Genomic DNA, 19315 nt, shown 5'->3' on the forward strand with positions numbered 1-19315 from the left:
TGCGCTCGATGGTCCTCGTGGATGTTGCGCAAGAGAGTGTGTGTCGTGAAGGACAACAATAGCAAAGCGGGGCCTAAGATATGCGTGGTATGTTTTGGAGTGTCGTGGTGGGATAAATAGACAGCACGCCGCTGCGTATGAACAACAACTGCCTCGGACACCCCGAGGATACTGGCCACCGTGTCGCTGGCGCCGAACGATGGGGATGGTGGACGAAAGCAAGTGGACGGTGGGAACAGCCCGACTCCGCGCTTCCTGAGCCTCTCTTCTGCTGTCGGGCGTCTGCCCCGACCTCCTCCTCCCCGGCGTCCTGGTACCCAGTCACGACAGTGCGTATCCTAGTCATTCTCCTCGCCGACTATCGCTCACAGCCCGCGCAAAAGGCGGCATGAGGAGCATTGGGTCCCCGCTGACTGGCTATGTCTGCCGGAGTTGCGCAGCAAATTTCAGGAATGCGCGAAAACCTGCCCACATCCGCCTTGCGTCTAACCTCGTAGACCGCAAACCCACAAACTTCTCCTCCTTCTTCTTCGATAACCACAGGTGGGCTGCTTCACCACGGAATGTATCAATATCATCACGCACGACCTCCCAACCTGTCCGGGGACACTCCGCGGGCGCAGCGTACTCCCCCTCCGCCGAACCCTCCGCCGCATCCTTCCGACAAGCGGAGGTCCTCACCCCACGACGATTGGCCAAGATATACTGGCAGCTATCCAAGTCAAACCTCACCGTCTTGATCGCGCTCACCGCCATGTCCGGTGTCGCAATGTCCCCTCTTCCTACCTCCGTCCCTGTCCTCCTCTCCACTGCTCTCGGCACCGCCCTCTGCTCCGCATCTGCAAATGCCTTCAATCAGATCCAAGAGGTCCCTTACGATGCGCAAATGGCACGCACACGCAACCGACCACTCGTACGGCGAGCTATCAGTCCACTGCATGCCACCGGCTTCGCTGTAACGACTGGCATCGCTGGTCCGGCCCTCCTATGGACGATGGTGAACCCCACCACAGCCATCCTCGGTGCAGCCAACATCGTACTCTATGCTGGAGCGTACACGTACCTCAAGCGTAAGAGCATCCTCAACACTTGGGTGGGCTCGGTTGTCGGCGGCATCCCGCCCCTGATGGGTTGGACAGCATGTGGCGGCTCCCTCCTTCCATCTCAGTCTTTCGAGCTCGTGCTCCCTCCATTCCTTTCCACCCTCTCCGCCCTCCCCGCCGACGCCCTTGCTGCGGCGGAGAACCCGCTCGCACCGCTCGCACTGTTCCTGCTGCTGTACAGCTGGCAGTTCCCCCACTTCAACGGCCTGTCCCACCTCGTGCGGGAGTCGTACGCGCAGGCAGGATACCGCATGCTCGGCGTGCTCGACCCGCATAAGAACGCCACCGTCGCACTGCGTCATGCGCTCTTGCTCATCCCCGCGACTTCAATTCTGATGCCATTGTCGGGTCTGACAACCTGGTCGTTTGCGCTCACGAGCCTCGTACCTCACGCGGTCTTCGTAGACGCGGCATACAAGTTCTGGAAGTTCGGTGGAGAGAAGCAGGCGAGGAAGCTTTTCCAGCACAGCCTGTGGTACCTCCCGGTGCTGCTGGGGCTCATGATGTTCCATAAACGCGATTTGGATTGGGGCTCCTGGATTGGATTGGGCAAGCATCAGGACACGGAGGTGGAGGCGAAGAAGGTGGATGAGGTACCGTCGGCGTAGACCCTTTGAGTGCATGTTTCTCGTGCTCGAATTGTATATTACTGCTGACATCTTCAGCATCGTACTCGACACGTCCTGTCAGCACTAATGCTATCCTACTCAGCAGTATGCCTGTTGGCCCGGGGACTCATGCATGTGCGATCATATCGCTTCACGTAAGTGCCAAGACTTGGTCTGTCTCTGGTCTCGGGAGTTTTCAGCAAGGTATGTACGCACCGTATCAACACAAGAGGACACACAATTCTTCCACTTGCAAGAGTACTAGTGCTTCAGCGCTTTACTGAACTGGCCACAATAGCCCTCACGCTAGCCTCCCTACCGGGTCTTCATGCATCCGCGTTTGAAGGTGGCCAGCGTTCTTTCAGGTATTAGTCTAGTAATCTCACAGCTCAAGTCTCATATCTCATCATCGAAGTCCAGGCCGGACCGACAATGTGAAGTCACACCTGGCTCGAAGCCGAAAGACGCAAGATGGATGAATTGCGCAGGTGTTGGATTGTCTGCAGTTCGCTTTGGCCGACAACGGTGTTCCAAGAGTGTCGATCCCTTCGTGATGGCACATTGGGACACGTCAAGCCGCAAATCATGCTGTCATTTGCCCCCGAAAACGGCTTGCCGTACCCGTGTACCGACGAAGTGTGTACGTTGAACAGCGCAAGTTTGTCGGCTTCGCTGATCTCGTTGGCAGGGTACGCATGCGACCAGCTAGAAACAAGCATTTGCCTCGCACAGAGGTCGAAGATCGTCTCATGATGGACTCCCGTGGTGGGCATTGGGCCCCGCGTGGCTGCTAGTACAACCATGAGTTCCCCACCGACCTGGCAGAATCGGACCTGAGGTCACTACAGTATATAAGGTGCCCTCCTTACCTCGGGGTCTCCATCCAGTTTCCTTGCATTCATTTCCTTTCACCACTGTCATTGCTCTCATGCTCGCCATTACCCCGCTCGTCCTTTCGCTTGCGTTGTCCGTCGCCGCCGTTCCTGCGACGAAGCGACCAGGGCAGCGACTTCCCCTGGTGCAACGCCCTTCGCGCGACGTGCGAGTCGCAGGTCACAGACAAGGACTTTGTGGACTTCTTTGCCCACGACGCGTGTCTGTTCGGGTCTGCTTGCCCGCCCGACTCTCTTGGGCCGACCAACAGCCCACTAGAACTTCCTGCATCAGGTCGTGCTCGACATCGACGGCCCCGATCGGGAGACACCGCAAACTTCGTGTCCCGGACTAGGTACGTTGTGTCTGCGCCGGGGATAGGCATCGGGATTGCTAACCTTTTACCCTGCAAGAGATCATGCAAGAGATCTCCACTGACGGCAGCACGATCACGGAGCAGAACTTCATCGACGGTTTCTACCAGTGCGTCTCACGTCTGTGTCTGTCCAGGGCTGTCATTCATGACCAACATCATATATATATATAGTGCTCTCGACGCGTCCAACGGACCTTGGCCGACGAGTGTCGAAGTCGTGCAGGACTACTGGTCCTCCATCGTTGACTGGTATGCACTCATCTTGCCGTTGAACCAGAGAAGAGGGCTGACATGACGAATGGTACGCAGGACGGCTGTCTGCAGCAGGGGCATCCCTTTCAAGAACTTCGCCGACTACTTCGTGTACAGCTCGTACGTGAAGAGCGATAACAACTGCTGAGTGGTGACGTAGCCTATATGGCCCTCCGCTCAACTCGGAGGACACACCCTCTACACGGACATTCATTGGTACCGGTGATATTGAGTAGGACACGTGATTTCTTCTGTTCGTGGACAGATAGACTAGGGATTGGTCATTGTTTCAACGACGCGGTTCATTGTCGTTGTGCATATATCCGATAATCCAATTCTATGTGTATGGGCAGTTGAAGAAGCATCTCGTCTTGTGTATTTCTTGGCTTCACAGTTGGCTGCGGTAAGTATGTAGGTCGGCTGCGTGCAGATAAACCGATGGACAGCCTAATTCGTTGCAAACCATGATAAGAGGTAGTTCATGGTCTGCCTTTAAAGCTGGTTTGCCGCGGCTTGTTGTAATGTATGGCATGTATGTCCCGGTAACCGACCGATTCATTATTCGTTGATCATAGCATCGTAAGGAGCCTCGTTCTTCAGGGCGATGCAGTAGCAGTCGCCGTAGCGATGTAACTCTGCCATACAGCGACCGTCTCAGTCGGGTACGTGTACGTGCCGGTGGTCGTGATACTGTCACCAACGCCCGCACCGACATAAATCCCAGGCTTCCCCACCAATGCATCTGCAGCCAGCGCAGGGTCTTCGCCACCCACAACTGACACAGTGCCGTTGTCAAAAGTGACCACAAGGCCCGTATCACTGTTCCCGAGAATGAAGTCTCTGAACAGCACAAATCCCTGGACGACATGCTTCAGCATGCGACTTATTGTTTGAGATGGAAACTGCTGCTCACTCGCTGTGGGGAGCTGTATGGGACAAGGTGGCTGGTATCTTTGACGAGGACATATGTCCAGTTGCGCTCCTGACGGACGATCCCGGCCAGGTCCCCATCATCATCGTACCATGGAGTGGAAGGTTTTCTGGTAAATCCTTGGATGCCGCCGAACGTCGTATTCTAACCGTAATACTGTCAGTCCATGCCGACATCGTGCCCACTCAGAAGTTCACACCTGTATAACGACTGGGGTACGACAAGCCGTGAGTAACACGGGGGTGCGCGCAAAAAGGTCTTCTGAACGCACCTTCAGTCCCGCGATGCGAGACTAAAGCATCGTCATTACCGGAGTATAGGACGACGCGGACGCCTCGAGCAGAGGCATTTGCAGCCAGCTCTGTCAAGAACACCATTGGTCTATCTTATGTGAGGTGCTGCTCTATGCGACTCTCACCAAACCACTTACTCGGGACCTGAAGCACGAATGATGAGTCTCCCATCTTGGGCAGCCCACTGAGAGACTTACTAGGATCGCTACCATCCTCGGACCCAGTGAAGACGTAGCCACTGTTCTCAACCCAGTCTTTGCTCGTTGGGGCATGAATCGCCGCCCGGACGTTGGCATCTGGATCGCAATGTTAGTGGTGGAGATGAGTTCTTGTAGAGCATTCACTGACCGTTGTAGAACAGATCGCCGGAAAGCTGGCTCTCAGCGGCGAGACCATCTGCTACGTCATAGTACTGGCAAGATTTGCATCAGTACCGTACCTCGTACGCAATGAGTTATGATCAGAGCCTCACAGTGAAGCGTGCACCATCGGCTATGGCAACCGTGTTTTGAGTCAGATATCCCATACGACGGAACATCATGCACTCACTCCAAGGGCGTGAATTGTCGAGAGCGTAATGTAGCGCTTCATCAAACAGATCACATCCATATGTGGGGTCGATAGTTCCATTGGTAGGCGGAATGAATTGCCGCTTGCGTCTGAAGGAAGCCTTCTCGTCTACGAGGGAGTCGGCAACGGAACGTATAAAGCCTCCAACCGATCTGCGCCGGTTTAATGTATCCCTGGCTGACTTGGAGGAGCCACCAGGTGCTGGATCGATCTTCAAGCTAGGGAATATCCCACTAACTTGCGGATAAATTAAGTTGAGGTCGTAACCGCAAAGGTGTTCCCTAACCTCACACGGTGGTTAACATGATGAGCATGGACGACTATGCACTCACTGTTCGCGGAAGTACTCGAATACGGCGGGATCATAACCTATCAACTGCGGGTAGGTCTCCAAGATGGTGACCTACCGAGCCAGGTCATCGCTACCATGCATCGGGACGATCACTGATAGACGTACTGTAGGGACTGCAAAGTAGACAGCTTCGGAGCCGAGGACTCCATTGCCGATGGCGAATGCAGCTATAGTGACCGGAGGATTCTCCATACCAAAGTATGTCTTCATTATGTACGGCTTATCGCAAGTATTTGAGGTATGAGTACGAGTAGACAGGCCGGCAAGTAATGCTGCAGGCTCACAATGTAGGTTCCTGCATAGCTCTCTCCCGTAAGGTAGAGCGGACGAGTCTTCAAACTTGGGAAAACTTTCACTAGGTTCTTGAGGAAGCCCATCTACGTCCACCGGAGTCAGGGAGGCATGAAACGCAAAGAAACACGCGTGAACTCACGAAGTCCCTCCCCACCTCGTCTTCGTCGCGAACTAGGAGCGACAAATCAGCGAGGGATTGATGATGAGAAGAGAAGACATGCCGTTCCCGTCCTCGTCTGCTGTAGACCAGCCTACACCTCTACTATCAATTGTCAGGCCGAGGTATGCGACACAGTGCAGAGGTTCGGAAACACGTACATGGGCTGGTCAATCCAGAAATAGTCAACTAAGTTAGCCCAGGTGTAGTTATTCTGCGTGACCCTCGAGCCTCGGGGAGACAGTCGAATGGGACCATTCTGGCTCGCGGAACAGAGTGATCAATCCAGCGTGCACATAAGCGACATACACAACGACACTCACCTCGAAACCGAAGCCGAGAAGGCTCGACGATCCAGGCCTGAGATGAAGACAGTGCATCAGGTACTGCTACCTTGATATGTCATGTAGCACGAAACCTACCCTCCATTCAGCCAGATGCCCCATGGCTCGTTTCCGGTGTCATTCGCACTTGTCGTCAGCGAACCGTTGCTATGCTCCACGCCCCAAAAGAACAGAGTGTTGTTGGGATGTCCTACCCTGTCGACAGGAATGTTCCCAGCATACTGACGAGACAAAGGCCAGGTGATGTTCGGCAGAGGGTCTTTAACCCGGTAGTCTGTGTAGACGAGTTAGAACTAGGCAGTGCATACGGGAGTCCAAAAAAGAGCGAAGGCTTACATTCTTGCCAGTCGGGTCCGAGCGGCGTCAAGGGTTTACCCGGGTAATCGTGAGGCCAGCTCCCAGACTGAGCGGCCACCGTAGCTGCATATATGGCCGATAGAGCGACCGGAATCAGAACTCCCTGCATGTGTCTTCTCGAGTTGCGTTACGTGCTGGGTCCCTCACTCACAGACCGACTTGAATATTTGTACTGTGGTGCTTGCTCACAAAGCGGGCTACCAGGCCGATGAATATCATCTCGAAGGGAAGAACTTCCGCACCTAAATCAGGCCCAAATACAATGCGCGCAGTAGAGCGTCCGCTTGGCCAGAATCCCGCAGTCATCCTGAACGCTGCAGTTGCTGCGGCTCGTGGCTGTACTCAGTTGAGAGAATATATGAACTTGCAGGAACAAGCGGCTTGACAATTTGGAAGGCACTGACAGACGGCCTGTAGTGGCCGAACTGCCCTTTTGCTCAGTCGTGCGTCCGGATTCAGACGAGGAGCCTTCCGAGGATGGGAGCAAGTACTGCCTCTCATTGAATCAGAGACCCCGCGTAGAGCGAAGCGGAAATGTCGACCAGGTAAGAATAGTCACTTAGCGTTATATGGCAGGTCTGTTGATTCGAGCGCAGTTCTCCTTCGGATCACGACGCGGGTCAGTGAGGCCGTTCCGAAGACCTGGTCGGGGTTTTGTGTAAATTATGGGCAGGTCAGGGATACTCAATTCTGGGTTGTAGGTCGCAGAGCGGAGTCTGATAATGGGACCTGCGCCCCACCTACGACCGACAAGAATTGCGCATCTCTATTGGAGGCCGAACGGTCCACGTTCAACTCAACTACACGCATAGAATGTTGGAGGTCCTGGTCGATACGTTAGCCTTGTCTCGCACTGCTGGAGACGCAAGATATTGAGCCAAAATGTTGCAGGTACGAGGAAGAACTCACATTGAAGCGCGACGACGAACACAGGTGAGGGAGCAGTGGCACGCACACTAGGTAATCGACACCAACAGTGACCCACTTAATACCATTAGCTAGCATATCATCTGAACAAAGTAAATAGTTCGACACGGAACATAAACAGACACGAACGCGGTACTGGAGCCTCAGTCGACCTTCCTCGACCACCTCCTGCTGCTGGGCCTGGGGCTCGCACGACCACCCGGAGACGCAGGCGGGACGATAACCTCGACCTTGTGGGTCGGCGGCGTCCAATGCGCCTTCTCGTCGACGACACCGATCTGCCCCATCTCGATCTGATCCTTCTCGTCCTTGCCCCAATACATCCACATCTGTGCGCCCAGTATGACGTTCAATGTGAGCGCAAGGGCAAAGCCCGCACTGACAATAGGATCTCCGACTTCGGTCGCGGTGGTAAACAATCTTGCGAGGCAGCCGCCGACCTGAGAGATGACGGCGAATGCTGAAAGTTGGCCGGTGCTCTGCGCACGGTGGTTCTGGCGGATCTGGGGCAGTTTGGAGAACAGGGAGAGTGGAAGCGTCGCAAGCTGGAAGAGCGCAATCGTGGAGGAGGGAAGGACGACCAGAGCGACGGCAAACGCCAGCACTGCTTGGACGGAGAGGACAGTGCGCTGGAGGGAGGAGCGTGCGGCAAATGCCTTGGGAGGGTTGTAATGCACGATGAGGAGGGTGATGATCACGTTTTGGATTGTGAGGAAGAGGTTCTCGCCGTATGTCGAGAATGGGAAGTCGTTGCGGTAGGAGTAGGCGAGCGTGATAGCGTACGCAAGGGTTTCAAGGACGTACGCGGTGAGGGAGAGACCGCGTGCGGAGCGTGCAGTTATGACTGGAAATAACCGAGTCTGGTTAGCAAAGGGGTTGCGTAGTCACATCACTGAGGAACGTAAGGAAGTCCGACGAGGGGAGCATATCCGGCCAGCCACAACCACTATATCTGCAGCCTAACAATTGCATTTCTGCCGTGCAAATGTTAGCTCGAATATTAGTGGCAACTTTCGCTCATATGCTGCATTGAGAAGGCGATATGTGGCGTGATACATGGTTCAGCATTGACTGAGGCAAATGTACCGCCGAAGCAAAATGACATGTAGTTCTCTGAATCGGCAAGTGTGATACGCACTGAGAAGCAACTGAGGCACCTTCATAATCGAGCCACCCACGACGATACCCAAGCCGAGGCCCTTCGAGAGCGAGTACTTGAGGCATTCAACGTCGCTGAAGTCGAGGTTCTCGACAATCGACGTGTAGCAATTCTGAAGCTGGCTCAGTGCGCGTAACACGAAACGAGTGACATTTAGCACACACCTGGCCGACGATGGACACGCCAAGGTCCTTTACAAACCAAGGCAAGTTTTGTGTAATAGCCGTCATGACGTCCGAGACAAAACCGACAAGAAGCGGACGAAAGGAGCGACGACGAAGGCAATGGCAGGCGGATGTAAGTATGGTCTGATGGACGCGGGACGTGTTCAGCCAAGCGAAACGCGTCTATCCATCCACGTGGGCCACCCCTCGATATGGCAACATATTTTTCGCCCTGTGGACGGCGAGCACGATCTCTCCGACAACGAGCTCGCATCCGACCACGACGACCGCAGTTTATACCTCGGCTGGTGATCCTCACACTGCGCTCTCGTTTCACAATGGCCGAATACGACCTCACAAAAACAGTCATCCCCTACTGCGACCGGCACTTGGTCTTCCCTCTGCTCGCACACCTCGCAGAGAGCGATCTCTTCCCTGTCGAGCAAGTCCAGACTGCCCAGTATGAGCTCGCAAAGGAGACGAACATGGTGGACTATGCCGTGAGCTTGTTTGAGCAGCTTCATCCAGAGGAGGAGGTTCCGGCAGGTACGTACTATGTAGACATCCCCATCTCACCCTCTAACCCCAAACTCAGAATTCGCGGACAAACGTGAAAAGGCAGTCTCAACAAACGAGAGGCTTCAGCAGGAGGCGCAGGCTGTGCTCGACGTGATTGAGAACCCCGAAGTTGCGCAGTCACTCCGCCAGGACAAGAACCAAAACTTGCAGTTCCTGCGAGATCATTACAATGTGAGTACTTCTCGTCTCTCCAAAACCGCTCGTTCCAACCCGTCATCAGGTCACGCTTGAGCAAATCACTGCTCTATACAACTTCGGCAAGTTCCAATACTCGTATGGAAACTACAGCGGCGCCGCCGACTACCTCTACCACTTCCGCGTCCTCTCCACCGACCCTGACCTCACCATCTCTGCGCACTGGGGTAAGCTCGCTTGCGACATCCTCACTGGAAAATGGGACGTTGCGCTCGAAGAGCTGAACACGCTTCGCGACGCCATCGACGCCCGCACACCGTCTATGCCGCAGTTCGCGGCTGCCTCTTCCAACGCCGACCCCGCTCTCTCGCAACTTCATTCCCGCACATGGCTCCTCCACTGGTCCCTCTTCGTCTACTTCAACCACCCGCAGGGCCGCACACTCCTCCTTGAGACTTTCCTCTCCCCCACCTACCTCAACACCATCCAAACGTCGTGCCCCTGGGTCCTCCGCTACCTCGCGACTGCCGCCGTGCTCTCGCGCAAGTCTGCATCTGGTGCCCTCTCCTCCCGTGTGCGGCACTCGATCCGTGAGATCGTCAAGGTCATCCAGATGGAGGAGTACCAGTATCAGGACCCGGTGACGCAATTCTTGAAGGAGTTGTACGTCGAGTTCGACTTTGAGGCTGCGCAGAAGGAGCTCGGGAAGGCGGAGACGGTCGTCGCGAACGACTTCTTCCTCGGCGAGTTCCGCGAGGACTTTATGGACAATGCACGATACCTCATCAGCGAGGCGTACTGCAGGATACACCAACGCATCGACATTGGTGACCTGTCTGAGCGCCTGAACCTCTCGCGCGACGAGGGCGAGAAGTGGATCGTAAATCTGATTCGCGAGACGCGTATGGGTGCAGACGCGAAAATCGATTTGGAGAAGGTATGCCTTGCCTGTCTCTTCGATGTAACTTCTTGTTGCTTACTTGTACCCTTTCGTAGAACGTCATCGAGATTCACCGCCCTCCACTCCCCATCTACCAGTCCGTTATTGAGAAGACGCGTGGCCTCGCCTTCCGGACGCAAGCTCTCGGTGCTGCCATGTCGCGGACGCTGGGCGCACCCGAAGCAGCACCGACTGTTGTCGAGGCGCAGTGAAGCGGGTTGCGGTGGTGTATGGGCAGTGGGTACGTTGTGGTTCACGCACTGATGTAGCCATTTCTTGTACTGTAGATTGTAGCGTTCTATTTTGCTCCTTCCAACATACGTGCCTCGTTTTGGAGTCCGTCTCTGGTATACCCGCTAGTGAAGATGGAGCGTCACCCGCTATTCAACGTTCAATGGCAGACAGACCATTCCCTACTTGCTGTCCGAATGGGCGCGCCAGACTAAGCGGCAAACCATCCCCCCAGCGAATCACAAGTATCCGCTTCTTCGCCGTTTATCATGGCCAGCCTCACAAGGGATGGTGTACTCAAGTTACCGGCGGGACCTACACAATTATTACCCAGTGCAAGATGGAACCCCTTATCCACACTCTGTACCTTTCCTCGTCAGCCCTGAGTCTACTCGTTAGATCGTCAACAGATGTTGGGGACGAAGTTATTTCAGCCATTTTGGTTCGACAGACGGAGGGAGGTTCTTCGAATGATGGCTGCAGCATATTGCTATGTACAATTTCCTAAGACTTCCAATGATCCAACTCGATGTTGAGACTCCTCAACATTATGTAGCATTTGAAAGCCGATATTATCACCGGGACGCAAGAAGTTTACACGTTGAACGTCGCACCAGGACGCTACTCCTGAGCCTGTACGCTCACAACTGCTTGCGCGAGACCAGACGGGACGCCAACCTCCACCTTCGGCGTCGGGGTAGACGTGCCGGACACAGCGTGCTGTACTGGGACTTGTCCCAACAGGATCTTCAGGATCGGAGCGAATGTTTGCAATTGACCTGGAGCGTAGCGTTCGTACGCCGGCGGTTTCTTGTAGGCGATCTCAGCCGTTGCAATCTGGGACACGATTCCAAGCAATTGAAGCATTGGCACACATGAAAAGTAATTATACCAAAGTGAGACTCACAAGAATGTCAGAGGTGAGACCCTTGATCGCGAAGGCGGTAGACCGGAATCGGTGCATGCGATAGGTGCTGTTCGCCAGCCAAGGTAGGTCTATATCCGAAGTGCACTGGCGAGTTATGAGTCGCATACGGTCTCACTTCAGCTAGTCTGGATACATACGTGGAGTTCCTCCTCGTAGATCCAATCCGCGCTGCCCTTTGGAGCCAAATTCTCCTTACTTGCAAGACTGGGTTCGAGGATCGCCTCCAAAGGATGGTCGAATATACGGTCGACCTCTCCCAGTGAAGGGGTCAGATGGTCGAGGATGGAATTGTCGGTGAGTAAGGCAACAACAGGGGTGACCAGAAGCTTGGCCGAAGATATGTACGGCCGTAGGGTGCAGACGGTGTGGACGTGGGGATAGCGGCGAGGAAGACCGACTTCCTCGTGGGCCTCACGGTACTGCGACAGGCAGCTCCTGTATCAGGTTCGTGCTCACTTAAATAGGTGCTTACGGCTGTATCGAACACATCTACATCGGTAATGTCCACCTTGCCACCGGGAAGGGCGACTTGGCCGGGGTGTGCGCGGAGAGACTTGTCGCGTGTTGTGAGGAGAACGCGCAGCTCACCGGCTGTCTCAAACAACAGAACAAGGACTGCAGCCAGCCTCGCAGAGGGGTAGCCCGACCTGTACAGGTGGTTCATGCATGTGGCGAGCAAGACGAAAGTGCACGAACAGGTCGACCTGCTCCGGCTGGTGCTGTCTGAGCCGTTCAATATATATCCTGCTCTTCTCCGAGATCTTGGCTAGGGCTTCATCTGGAATGTCGAACACTGAAGGCATGTTTCAAGGGATCTGTGAGAGGCAAAGCAGTTGGTATGGAGGAGAGCGAGGGCAAGATACATTCAAGTCGTCCGACATCATGGTGGTCCTCCAAGTGTGTGCATAGGCGCCATGACGGAGCGCCGCTTCAGCATTCCGATTCAATCGCTCTTGGTCTCTGCAGCCACCACGACTGGTCTCGCTGAACCACCGAGCTTTGTGCTACTTACATGCAACCTACTCTTGAGCTTGAACTACCACGATGGACAAGGACAATCGAGATGACTTCACCTTCGCAAAGCTCAGCGACCTGAAGATGCCAGTCACCTTCCGAATGTAATGCTATCCCCGCTCTTCAGTGCGTGCATATTCGCTCAAGCCTTTCGTGGTTCAGATCGCAACTGGAGGGCACGCGGAAGCCGTATAGCTTTACGGAGGTGTTAGAGAAACCGGAGCTCCGATTTCATGGAATACAACAGTCACCGTGAGTACGCGTCGTGCCCTCTCAACGTCTGTTTCTCTCAATGCCCGTAGTGTAGAGACTTCTCGGACCTCTACGTGACGTGCCAACTCATAGCGGATAACAAGCCGCTGACCATCCCGTACCGGACATCGTTCAAAGCATTCACGAGCCACTACACGTGAGTCAATATCCTGATGGTGCGCGTCGGAGAGCGCGTTCTGACGCGCGGGTACCAGTTGGAACGAATGGATCACGCTCCCGATACGTTATTGTGATCTCCCGCTCAATTCTCAGATCACCTTTACTGTCTGGGATATTGCTGGACCTAGAGCGGCATTACCGGTCGGTGGGACTACATTCCGGTTGTTCGGGAAGAAATGGTGCGTGTGTCACCCCTGACCTCACTATATCGTCGAGTTCACCGCTCTCTAGGACGCTGCGACGAGGCAAACATCGTATGATACTTTGGCCTGACCGTGAGGCCGATGGCGCGAATGAGACCACTACCCCGAGCAAAATGGGTGTGCGGGATGAAGTAGGGAGACTGGAAAAGGTACGTTTGTTCACGGGAGGTCATTGGCTTCTGCTTCATCGCTCCTTGTAGCTACTCAAGAAGTATTACCGCGGTGATATGCCCAAGTCAGACTGGTTAGATCGCCTTGCTTTCCGCAAGGTTGAGGAGCTACACAAAGTACGTCTATGCGTATGTCCGCAACGTCCAGGTGTTCTCACGTCGCGCTGCCGCAGGCGGAGACAGAGAAGTCCGAGAACTTGTTCTTGTACATCGACCTCCCGCGCTTCGACTTCCCCGTCATCTTCAGTGAGCCCGTCAGTAGCCAAGAGCGCCCTACGAGACTACCCATTGACTTAGCGGCACTCCCATCTAGGATGCATCGAATGTGCCATCTACATCAAACGCTGCGCTCACACCGATTGCAACCACGCCTGCACAGCCTACGAGCACCTTCGCAGCAGATCCACATCTATGGGCTGTGGTGGATCCCGACATCGCGCGGGAGAACCCTGTAGAGGACAAACACCGCCGTCTAGTTCGTAGTCACAGGAGTAGTCCATATGACCGGGAGTTAAAGCCCAACGCCAAGATCCGCGATGAACTTTCGGTGTGCTCGGCAACCATGGTTATGTCCTTCATTCGCTGATGAGTTCCTTTAACAGGTCATCCTGAACTACGCGCCTAGTCAACCGCTTACGTCGGAAGAGAAGGACCTCATCTGGAAGTTCCGGTTCTACCTAACGAGAGACAAGCGCGGTCTCACGAAGTTCCTGAAATCTGTTACCTGGCGAGATCCCTCAGAAGTCAAGCAAGCGGTCGAAGAACTTCTTCCTCAGTGGACAGAGATCGACATCGACGATGCCCTAGAGTTGCTTGGCCCAAATACTGTTGACTCCCGAGTGAGAGCATACGCAGTCAAGCAGCTCAGTAGAGCAGACGATGACGTGAGCCTTGCGTCTAATATAGTGTGCAAATGGTATTCATCTCTTCGCAGGAGCTCCATTTGTACCTGCTGCAGCTAGTGCAGGCTCTCAAGTTTGAGAGCACCGCTAGTGATCAGCGATCATCAAGATCCGCCACGAGTGCGGTCTCAAACGACGACAGTGGGCTGGCGGACTTCCTGATCGCACGCGCGGTGCGCAATCCAATTCTTGGGAACCGGTTCTACTGGTACCTAATGGTCGAGGTTTCGATGGAAGACAAGGTGATGGCGAAAATGTACGGCAGGGTGGTGTTCAAGTTCATGAAGATTCTCGAGGTATGTCGATCGCCGCACACTATGGGCTGGTACTGACTGATGGTCAGGACAACGGTGACGAACGACGTGACCTCATGCGCCGGCAAGGCGAACTCGTCGACACACTCGCCAAACGCGCACGGGACCTCCGCACGTCGAAGGACCCGCGGCCAAAGAAGATTGAGAAGCTGCGCGCCTTCCTCGCTGACTCGAAGAATAACTTGGCGTCCATGCCTCCGCTCCCACTGCCCCTCAATGCGCGCGTGCAGATCACGGGTATCGTTCCGGAGAAGTCGAGCGTCTTCAAGTCGAACATGTTCCCGATGTTGCTCTTCTTCCAGTGCACGGACGGCGGCGAATACCCTGTCATCTTCAAGGATGGTGACGACATGCGCCAGGACCAACTCGTCATCCAGCTCTTCACTTTGATGGATCGGCTGCTCCGGAAGGAGAACCTAGATCTCAAGCTCAGCCCGTATGACGTCCTAGCCACCGGCCCTAGCCAGGGCATGGCCCAGTTCATCCCGAGCAAGACAATCGCGGCGATCGTGAGTGAGCACGGGACGCTGCTCAATTACTTGCGCGCGAACTACCCGGATGAAGGGAGTGTCGGTTCGTATGGCGTCGAGCCGGGTGTCATCGACACATTTATCAGAAGTTGCGGTATGTACCTTGTGTCATTGCAGTAATCGTTGTGCTTACCCTCTTGCAGCTGGCTACTGCGTCATGACGTATTTGCTTGGTGTCGGTGACCGCCATTTGGACAATCTCCTACTCGCACCAGATGGCCATTTCTTCCACGGTTAGTATCGTACTTCCCCGCCATTCATACTGTCCAGCTGACATGTATGACAGTGGACTTTGGCTATATCCTAGGCCGTGACCCCAAGCCCCTCGCACCACCAGTCAAGATCTGCAAAGAGATGGTCGACGCAATGGGCGGCGTGCAGTCGGTGCACTACCAGCGTTTCAAGTCGTTCTGCTTCACGGCGTTCTCGATCTTGCGCAAGAGCGCGAACCTCATCCTCAACTTGGTCACGCTTATGGTCGACGCAAATATTCCTCACATCAAACAGCGCGACGTGCACGAACAGGTGCTCGGCAAGTTCTGCCTGGAGATGACCGAGGAACAGGCGATCGAGCACTTCGAGCGATTGCTGAACGATATCTCGCCGTTCACCGCGGTGCTGGACAGGATGCATGATTGGGCGCAGTATTGGAGGAGTTAGATTGCTTGTTAATGTATGGCTACGGATGTGTATTCTAGTCTATTAGTGCTTTTGATACCGGGGCGCAGGTCTGTTGTACCTATGCAGATACCTTTTTGTTCAGGACGGTCCATACCCTTCCTTCCACCTCCCTGACTACACTTGGTGGCGTGTTGAGACTCAGCATGAAGTATGCGACGTTCCCCAGCGTCCGGTAGTGGATGCCGAACGGCGAGCCACCAGGAGCTGCGGAAAGGCTGTCGCCGCCGCTTGGTACCGCGCCGCGGATGGATTCGAGCAACGCCCTCGCCGAGTGCGACTCATAGCCTATAAAAGAAGTGTGTCATAGTCAGCATCCGTCTGTCTAGCTCAACGACTGCTGAATTGCACATACCTGCAGTGTCGTCCTTGATCTTGACGCTCAAAACCGTGCCAAACGCCATCACCTCCGCGACATTCTCCATCCTCGACACAACGTTCACGAACTCCGGGTCCCACAAACTCCATACACCAACCTGCCTCGCCCGCTCGGACGCCGGCTCCGGCACGTTCCACCGCTCACGCGCAGCCGTCCAAGTGTCGCTCTTCGCAAGCCTGTCGATGATGTCCAGGGTCTCGCCCGCAACCTCGCACCCGACAGGGTACGCGGTGTAGCTGTGCCCGTGGAGGAGCGCGTCGACCTTGCTGTCGCTGAGGAACGCACTGTAAATGGAGTCCGAGGCGAGAGTTACGGCGAGCGGGACGAGCCCGCCTGTGAGAATCTTGGCGTGCACGGAGATGTCGGGTGTCGTGCCCAGGAGGTGGTGTGCCGTAGGCAGGCCGACGCGGTAGAGGCCGACGAAGACCTCGTCAAAGATGACGGGGAGTCCAGACCATTCGGAAGGAGAGGTCGACGGTGCAGCATCAGAGGAGGAGCGGACAACGTCGATGAGGACACGCTGGAAGAGCGGATCGACGAAGAGCATCCCGCCCGCACCCATCACAAGGGGCTCAAGAATGAGCGCAGCCATGGTGGGGCCGTCTCCTTCCTTCAGCTTTTGGAGCGTGCGCTCGATGTACTTGCGGTAGACACCTGCCAATGGAGACTGGAGACGCTCCTCGATGTTGTACGTCCACGACAGCGAGACCGTCGGGACATCAGCAGTACCGTCTTCCGTCTCTGCCGCGATCGCTGGTGGGAGCGTCACTACCGTCTTCCCATCGCGGATTGCCACCGTCGGCGGGTCGAACCAGAAGCCTTTCGCATCGTGCCATTCGCAAGTGTAGATCCCAGTGTCCTCACACGCATCCATCGCGCCAATCGTATCGCCATGGTAGCTGCCCTTCAGCCCAAGGATGCCCAGGTCCTTCCTACGTGCCCCACCAAGCTTGCCCGCCTCGCGCGTTGCAAACGCACGAAGAGCCATCTTGATCGCGACCTCCATACCCGTCGAGCCATCGTCGGAGAAAAACGCGCGCGATGCCCAGCCCTTGCCTGGCCCGTGGTGCACGAGACGTTCGGCGAGTTTCAGCGCGGGCAGGTGGGCGGCCTCGGGAAACATGACATGACCGTAACGGCCTGCTGCACGAGCAGCGGCGAGTGCGAGGTTTGGATGCGCGTGACCGAGAGTTTGAGTCCACCAGGATGCCGAGCCGTCGAATTGAGGCTCGAGAAGCGAAGGTTCAGCTGATGAGGAAGCCGACGACGGTGATGCAGGTCGTTGAGCTTTCCGGCCGTTGTAAACGCTGAAAAAGTCGCCCCATGCACTGTCGATAATGTTGACGTCCGCTTCGCTCTTGACGTGCCCATGCTGGACGAACGGCCACCAGATCGTATCGAGCGTACGACGAGGCATGGAGTCCAGTTCCTTGATGCGGCGAGTGTGGCATTGGTCCAGATGGCTGAGCACGTCGAATATCGGGCTGTTGTGAGACTCCGGTACGATTTCCTGATAATATTTCTCGGTATGCACGGAATCCGCCACAGGGTCCGAATGCCGCTCAGGTGGGGGCTTGACGGACATGACGGGGATAGCGCGCTCGCCGAAGTAGCCGGACAGGTATTCCCAGTTGCGGTAGTACTCGTCGCGGAAGAGCAGCACAGCGTCGACGATGTACCCCCGCAGTATCATAGCCTCGTAGGAGGCGATGGTAGAAGAGATGCCGCCGAGGTTCGAGTCCCCGATAAGGACCGTGGGCAGGAAGAGTGGCCGATAGCTGTCCAGCTGTGTCGTCCCGGAGAGTGTGGGACTGTGCACACCTATCAAACGTTGTCAGACGATGTTGATGCACAACGAGCATGACAGACAGGCTGCATCAAGTGCAAGCTATCGTATCCTCACCTCCTGCAGTCTCGACGTACATATGGCTCGGCGAGCTCACAGTGGTTGCACAGTGCCGTATGTGACTCGCAACAGCGTTGACGAATGCGTCATCAGTTGGGACAACTCTCTAAAAACATCGAGTCAGTTTTCTTGCTGGTAGAAAAATCTCGCCGTGCATACCTCGACAGTGCTGATCTCATTGGCGCGTCGTGCAGCTAAGTGGGGACTGACGGGGTCATCGAAGCGGAACAGGCATTTGCTCTGTACGCGCTTGCTGAGCGGCCCGGCCAAAGCAAGGACACGTCTACGGTGACAAGCTATCAGCAACAGTCTAGCCCCGTCTTGAGATTGACCTACTCGTCGTCTGCGTCGGACATGGGCCCGGTGCTAACAGGCTTGAGGTAATATACGCTGTGTCCGCTGGCGGCGGATGCGCGGACCAGGGCGGACGTAAGGACGGTCTTGCCGACATCGGTGTTGGCACCAAAGACTTGGTGTATTCGCAGGTTTTTGAACAGCAGCGACATGGTGTTCACGATGTGGTCAGCACATGAAGGTCTTGGTTGGTTCCAGGGGTGGAGTCACACCGGAGTTAGGTCGGCGAGTCAGTACCAGTCAGTTCTCGGTCGTACACCAGTGACGATGTGGATGACTGAAGATGCTGGTGGTCAGAACGGTCATGCATGAGTTACACGCGAGTCCGGTAGGAGGCTTACAGAACTAGCTAGCGCAGATGATAGACAGCCTAGGCCTCTTGCCTCCGGTGATCACGAAGTAGAGTTGGAAGCAGATGCGGCCGTGGACTTAAGCTTGCCAAATTGCCGCTCGAAGCGCCTGTAGCAATTCGTCCGATACGGCCGAAGATCAGGGTGGCCGATCGACTCGAATGCGGGCTATTAACCACAACCTCTACCCATTGCATCCGACCTGACCATGGCCTGGGCTAGCCTGAGGTTGCGGATGCAGTCCGTCACGATTTGCATAACTTGTATATCGAGATTGCTACGCCGGTAGCGACCGCCACGCCGGCTGAGGCCGGTAGCAAAGTATTCTCGATGCCCTCTGCGCACTGCCAGATCTTCTGCTGCTTGGGAAGATGCTGGACTTTTATGTATTGAGATGGGCTGCTGGAGTGTTGCTGGACAGCAGCGAAGGCCGCGAGCAAGGCAGCTGCGCCGTGCCAAGACATTCGGAGGGACTGCCCAAAGGGGAAATCCAGCTTATGAAAGCAGAAT

General features: G+C 55.3%; 8 protein-coding genes across 8 annotated transcripts; 4 read left to right on the plus strand and 4 right to left on the minus strand.

Moving 5' to 3' along the window:
* The first annotated feature begins 24 nt into the window (after positions 1 to 24).
* On the plus strand, positions 25 to 1838 carry L226DRAFT_507678 (protoheme IX farnesyltransferase). Its single transcript, XM_067678143.1, has 2 exons — positions 25 to 329; positions 384 to 1838. Exon 2 carries the CDS (start codon positions 389 to 391, stop codon positions 1709 to 1711), a length of 1323 nt encoding a protein of 440 aa, XP_067535628.1. The 5' UTR covers positions 25 to 329; positions 384 to 388; the 3' UTR covers positions 1712 to 1838.
* An 801-nt stretch (positions 1839 to 2639) lies between these two features.
* L226DRAFT_612721 (uncharacterized protein) lies at positions 2640 to 3448 on the plus strand (the record flags this gene model as incomplete). The annotated part of the gene is made up of 6 exons (XM_067686416.1): positions 2640 to 2750; positions 2864 to 2939; positions 2998 to 3067; positions 3132 to 3209; positions 3270 to 3332; positions 3373 to 3448. 6 exons carry the CDS (start codon positions 2640 to 2642, stop codon positions 3446 to 3448), a joined length of 474 nt encoding a protein of 157 aa, XP_067535629.1.
* A 300-nt stretch (positions 3449 to 3748) lies between these two features.
* Positions 3749 to 6619, minus strand: L226DRAFT_552737 (alpha/beta-hydrolase; the record flags this gene model as incomplete). The annotated part of the gene is made up of 18 exons (XM_067682883.1): positions 3749 to 4069; positions 4126 to 4287; positions 4343 to 4353; positions 4415 to 4524; positions 4574 to 4580; positions 4634 to 4732; positions 4785 to 4848; positions 4909 to 4928; positions 4986 to 5287; positions 5339 to 5409; positions 5464 to 5577; positions 5643 to 5735; positions 5792 to 5823; positions 5874 to 5911; positions 5971 to 6068; positions 6133 to 6169; positions 6232 to 6427; positions 6490 to 6619. The coding sequence occupies 18 exons, from the start codon at positions 6617 to 6619 to the stop codon at positions 3809 to 3811; spliced, it is 1845 nt and encodes a 614-aa protein (XP_067535630.1). The 3' UTR covers positions 3749 to 3808.
* Positions 6620 to 7438: 819 nt separating this feature from the next.
* On the minus strand, positions 7439 to 8902 carry L226DRAFT_534640 (mannose-P-dolichol utilization defect 1 protein). Its single transcript, XM_067680720.1, has 3 exons — positions 8761 to 8902; positions 8576 to 8708; positions 7439 to 8281 (listed from the first exon to the last, which is right to left on the minus strand). Exons 1-3 carry the CDS (start codon positions 8824 to 8826, stop codon positions 7581 to 7583), a joined length of 900 nt encoding a protein of 299 aa, XP_067535631.1. The 5' UTR covers positions 8827 to 8902; the 3' UTR covers positions 7439 to 7580.
* A 97-nt stretch (positions 8903 to 8999) lies between these two features.
* L226DRAFT_507688 (eukaryotic translation initiation factor 3 subunit 6) lies at positions 9000 to 10957 on the plus strand. Its single transcript, XM_067678144.1, has 4 exons — positions 9000 to 9306; positions 9356 to 9510; positions 9560 to 10411; positions 10471 to 10957. Exons 1-4 carry the CDS (start codon positions 9099 to 9101, stop codon positions 10624 to 10626), a joined length of 1371 nt encoding a protein of 456 aa, XP_067535632.1. The 5' UTR covers positions 9000 to 9098; the 3' UTR covers positions 10627 to 10957.
* A 140-nt stretch (positions 10958 to 11097) lies between these two features.
* L226DRAFT_552740 (uncharacterized protein) lies at positions 11098 to 12463 on the minus strand. The gene is made up of 5 exons (XM_067682884.1): positions 12270 to 12463; positions 12046 to 12220; positions 11711 to 11992; positions 11553 to 11657; positions 11098 to 11482 (listed from the first exon to the last, which is right to left on the minus strand). The coding sequence occupies exons 1-5, from the start codon at positions 12374 to 12376 to the stop codon at positions 11267 to 11269; spliced, it is 885 nt and encodes a 294-aa protein (XP_067535633.1). The 5' UTR covers positions 12377 to 12463; the 3' UTR covers positions 11098 to 11266.
* A 154-nt stretch (positions 12464 to 12617) lies between these two features.
* On the plus strand, positions 12618 to 15798 carry L226DRAFT_570732 (atypical/PIKK/PI3K protein kinase; the record flags this gene model as incomplete). The annotated part of the gene is made up of 13 exons (XM_067684466.1): positions 12618 to 12691; positions 12750 to 12839; positions 12895 to 12996; positions 13055 to 13198; positions 13251 to 13371; positions 13423 to 13509; positions 13566 to 13646; positions 13706 to 13939; positions 13995 to 14276; positions 14327 to 14590; positions 14638 to 15232; positions 15282 to 15371; positions 15425 to 15798. The coding sequence occupies 13 exons, from the start codon at positions 12618 to 12620 to the stop codon at positions 15796 to 15798; spliced, it is 2538 nt and encodes an 845-aa protein (XP_067535634.1).
* Positions 15772 to 18869, minus strand: L226DRAFT_486038 (onanonoxo-7-onima-8-eninoihtemlysoneda). The gene is made up of 6 exons (XM_067677140.1): positions 18797 to 18869; positions 18438 to 18732; positions 18261 to 18384; positions 18099 to 18207; positions 16172 to 18016; positions 15772 to 16104 (listed from the first exon to the last, which is right to left on the minus strand). The coding sequence occupies exons 2-6, from the start codon at positions 18605 to 18607 to the stop codon at positions 15878 to 15880; spliced, it is 2475 nt and encodes an 824-aa protein (XP_067535635.1). The 5' UTR covers positions 18608 to 18732; positions 18797 to 18869; the 3' UTR covers positions 15772 to 15877.
* Positions 18870 to 19315: the final 446 nt, after the last annotated feature.

Source organism: Lentinus tigrinus (genome assembly GCF_003813185.1).
Source record: "Lentinus tigrinus ALCF2SS1-7 unplaced genomic scaffold L226scaffold_11, whole genome shotgun sequence".
In the NCBI taxonomy this organism is placed as follows: Eukaryota; Fungi; Basidiomycota; class Agaricomycetes; order Polyporales; family Polyporaceae; genus Lentinus; species Lentinus tigrinus.